Below are 3,478 nucleotides of genomic sequence, written 5' to 3'. Positions count from 1 at the left end.
GGGGTTTCACCATGTTGACCAGGATGGTCTCGATCTCTTGACCTCGTGATCCACCCGCCTCGGCCTCCCAAAGTGCTGGGATTACAGGCTTGAGCCACCGCGCCCGGCAGCTTTATTGATTTTCAAATACTTCCTCCTTGGCTGAGGCAGGAAGATCACTTGAGCCCAGGAGTTCGAGGCTGCAGTTTGCTATGGTCATACCACTGCACTCCAGCCTGGGTGACACCCTGTCTCTAAAAAAAGAAAAAGATAAATAATTCTTCCTTACAATGACAGTCTCACCTGGACGATATTATGATTAGTGATATCTTCACAGTCAGCAGATCCATTGCAAGCACCTTTCCACCCTGGTGCAAAAGGATTAACTGAAGAGAAAAAAAATGATAGTTTCACAAAGGGATTCTAAAAAGTTTCAAACATTTCAATATAGGTCCAAGTGCTGAATTCAGTGTGCAAGCAGGCATGTTTAGTCCCACCATCTAATCCTAGTACTAAAACAAGGTGCACAATTTGAGTAATTCATGCTTTATGGTTTCACTCCATCTGGGGGCTAATGTAAGTAACTACAAGGCTTTAAAATGAATAGAAATACATTTGGTTTAGTGATTTACTGTTAAATTTTCAAAAATACTATTAAAAATTCTATAAGAAGTTATAAGTGAAATATTAGCTACATAAAGGCTGTATTAATAAAATGATATTGATTTTTAAGAAGCAACAATACGCCATATTTGAAAGTAATTAATTAGTGTGTTAAGTTTTAAAAGTGTAAACAGGCTAAGATCAACTATATACTTTAGTGCTTAACAAACATTTAAGACCTATTACTTAAAAAATATCTCATATTAATATGGTAATTAATTTTGAAATTATCATGGTTCAGGACTAAATTCAAAATTAAAGAAATGTTAAAATTTTACCTTGAAATGCTATAAATAGCTCATGTATGAGGCCATGTTCTGGAATTTCAACAGAATGACATTTATATGATGGTTCTATGACATGGCAGGACAAATCAGATACCAGATTATCCAAGATTTTCTTCAGCACTCTAAAGAGCATATCATTGTATCTCCCTATACAAGACTTTGTGGTAAAACGTACAGCCATCTGATATGAATAATCAGGTTCCCGATACGCTTTAAAAAAAGAAGATAAGAGTGAAAACAATGGTGCCTAGCATTGATTTCCTCTACCAAACAATTTTCAAATAGCATGTAACGCTTAATCCCGTCAATACTGCAATCAGCATAGAAACTTATCTAATAAAATGTTTTATCAGTTAGTCCTCACAAAAATACACCAAACTACTAACTTTAATGGAAAATGTTATTTTCATCTGATATATTATCTACTTGGCACAACAAGAGAAATGGCTTCTGTGGGACGGCTATATAGATAACAGTATCAAGAAAAAAAAAAAGACTTTTTGGGGAGAGCCTTAATTCACAGAAAGTGTCATTGCTGTCAGCACAGCCCAGTGAAAGAATCGTTAACTTGCTTTTACAGAATTAAAGATCAGTTTTGAAATTACCGGCTAAATTGTGGTAAAGTAGATGTGCTTGCATATCTAGACAGAGGCAAGTGGGGAATTGAAGGAAGATTATTTAGGATAAACTATCTTGATGTCAATTTAAGAGTTTGCCTAGTCAAATACGTCCCAAAATATTCTGTAAGTCATAATTAGTGATAGTCACCTATTACAGACTCATTTTCACTAAATGAAGACACTAAACATTTAATTGTGATCCAAACTAAATGTGTAAGTTAAAATGTGCCTAAATTCTTACCAAAGACCATAAAGTCATATCTCTTTTTTACTGTCTTTTCTTCCTGGGTTTCTGCTTTAACAGTCTTATAAGAAAGAGTACATGTGTAAAGTCCAGACAAAGGCTCCAGAAAATCTTTCACCATCAGCTGTCCAGTTTTAGTTATATTTATTCGATTATTTCCTAAACAGAATAGTAAATTACTTATTTAACATATAACATATCAAACATTATTTAGTAAACTTGGAATTACAAATAGATACAAATATTTTTTCAAATTAATGAACGATCTCAACTTTAAGAATCCCACAAAATCTTAATTCTGTCATATTACTCTGTGGGAGACTACATGATAAAGTACACTTTTGAAATATATTTTGTGTGTTTTTTTTGTTTTGTTTCTTGGCATCTAGTTCCAATTGGTTCATACCAATAATTCAGAAAAAGAGATCACATTGCCCTGTAGTGCTATACAATTTCTTCAGACAAGACAGAAACTGATTAATAATACTTATGTTCCAAGGCACGCTAACATCATGAAAAATTATATATTAGCTATGTCATCTCCTGTTACTGGTGCTACAATGATGAATTTTAGGTTTTATAAAGACCTTGGAATTAACATAGCTCTGAGACGTAGGGCACAAACATTACTGCTTCAGTTTTTGCATGAGGAGAAAATAGGGAAGTGGCCAAGATATAACATGATTTGTCTAAGCAGGGAGCAAGAGAAACTGCCATTAAAACTAAATTTCAATTTGTTCTTTCTAATAAGCAATAGTGATTTTTTAAAAATATGTTCACATCATTAAAAAAGAACATATTAAAATCAGATTTACCTGTTAATGTCTTTTCATTAGGCCCAATCCATAAGTAGGTGGGGTCCACTACTTCTTTTTTAGCAAGCTTAAAATCCATACAGATAAGGACTGGGCTATTTTGATGTAACTTAACATATATTTTCTCTGTGATGAAATAAAATAATGTATAACTACATTATATAGCAAAATTAAATTAAGAAATATACGCCTACCATTTTGTCTTGAAGACACAAATTATTGTTGGATTTCACTATTTAAAAAATCGATATTTAACATTTAGAATGCTAATCTGAAGTTGTTGCTTCTCATAGTACTTTTTTTTAAACTCTACATTATTAATCATGAGTCATAACATTTTTCCATATTTGTTTATAAAAATATACATTATACATTTAAAGTTTATTTTAATGTACACATTCAGAACTCACTCAAATCATAATTTTTTGGGGGATTGGTGGAAGGAATTCAAAGTTCAGAAAAGGACTGGGCAGGGTGGCTCACACCTGTAATCCCAGCATTTTGGGAGGCCGAGGCGGCGGATTAATTGAGTCCAGTTCAAGACCAGCCTGGGGAAAATGGCAAAACCCTGTCTCTACCAAAAAAACAAAACTTAGCTTGGCATGGTGATGCGGGTCTGTAATCCCAGTTACTCGGGAGGCTGAGGAAGGAGAACCACTTGAACCCAGGAGGCGGAGGCTCCAGTGAGCCGAGTATGCACCAATGCACTCCGGCCTGGACAACAGAGCGAGACTCCCTCTCAGGAAAAAAAAAAAGTTCAGAAAAGGACTTCAGCAAAACTGTTTTAAAGATGATCAGCTGGAGGCCGGGTGCGGTGGCTCAAGCCTGTAATCCCAGCACTTTGGGAGGCCGAGGTGGGTGGATCACGAG

At 35.0% G+C, this 3,478-nt stretch overlaps 1 protein-coding gene across 2 annotated transcripts in view; it reads right to left on the bottom strand.

Moving 5' to 3' along the window:
• ZPBP2 (zona pellucida binding protein 2) overlaps positions 1 to 3,478 on the bottom strand; it is an 8,492-nt gene that overhangs the window by 3,253 nt on the left and 1,761 nt on the right. For both annotated transcript variants that reach the window (XM_017497096.2, XM_037727321.1), the window contains 4 exons: positions 2,609 to 2,734; positions 1,791 to 1,952; positions 921 to 1,139; positions 283 to 365 (listed from right to left, as the gene is read on the bottom strand). In XM_017497096.2, the coding sequence (XP_017352585.1) occupies positions 283 to 365; positions 921 to 1,139; positions 1,791 to 1,952; positions 2,609 to 2,734 (590 nt within the window). The remainder of the gene's footprint in view (positions 1 to 282; positions 366 to 920; positions 1,140 to 1,790; positions 1,953 to 2,608; positions 2,735 to 3,478) is intronic.

Source organism: Cebus imitator, unplaced genomic scaffold (assembly GCF_001604975.1).
Source record: "Cebus imitator isolate Cc_AM_T3 unplaced genomic scaffold, Cebus_imitator-1.0 Scaffold228, whole genome shotgun sequence".
Taxonomy (NCBI): Eukaryota; Metazoa; Chordata; class Mammalia; order Primates; family Cebidae; genus Cebus; species Cebus imitator.
Note: the sequence above shows the minus strand (reverse complement) of the source record. Positions and strands in the feature narration are given on the sequence as shown.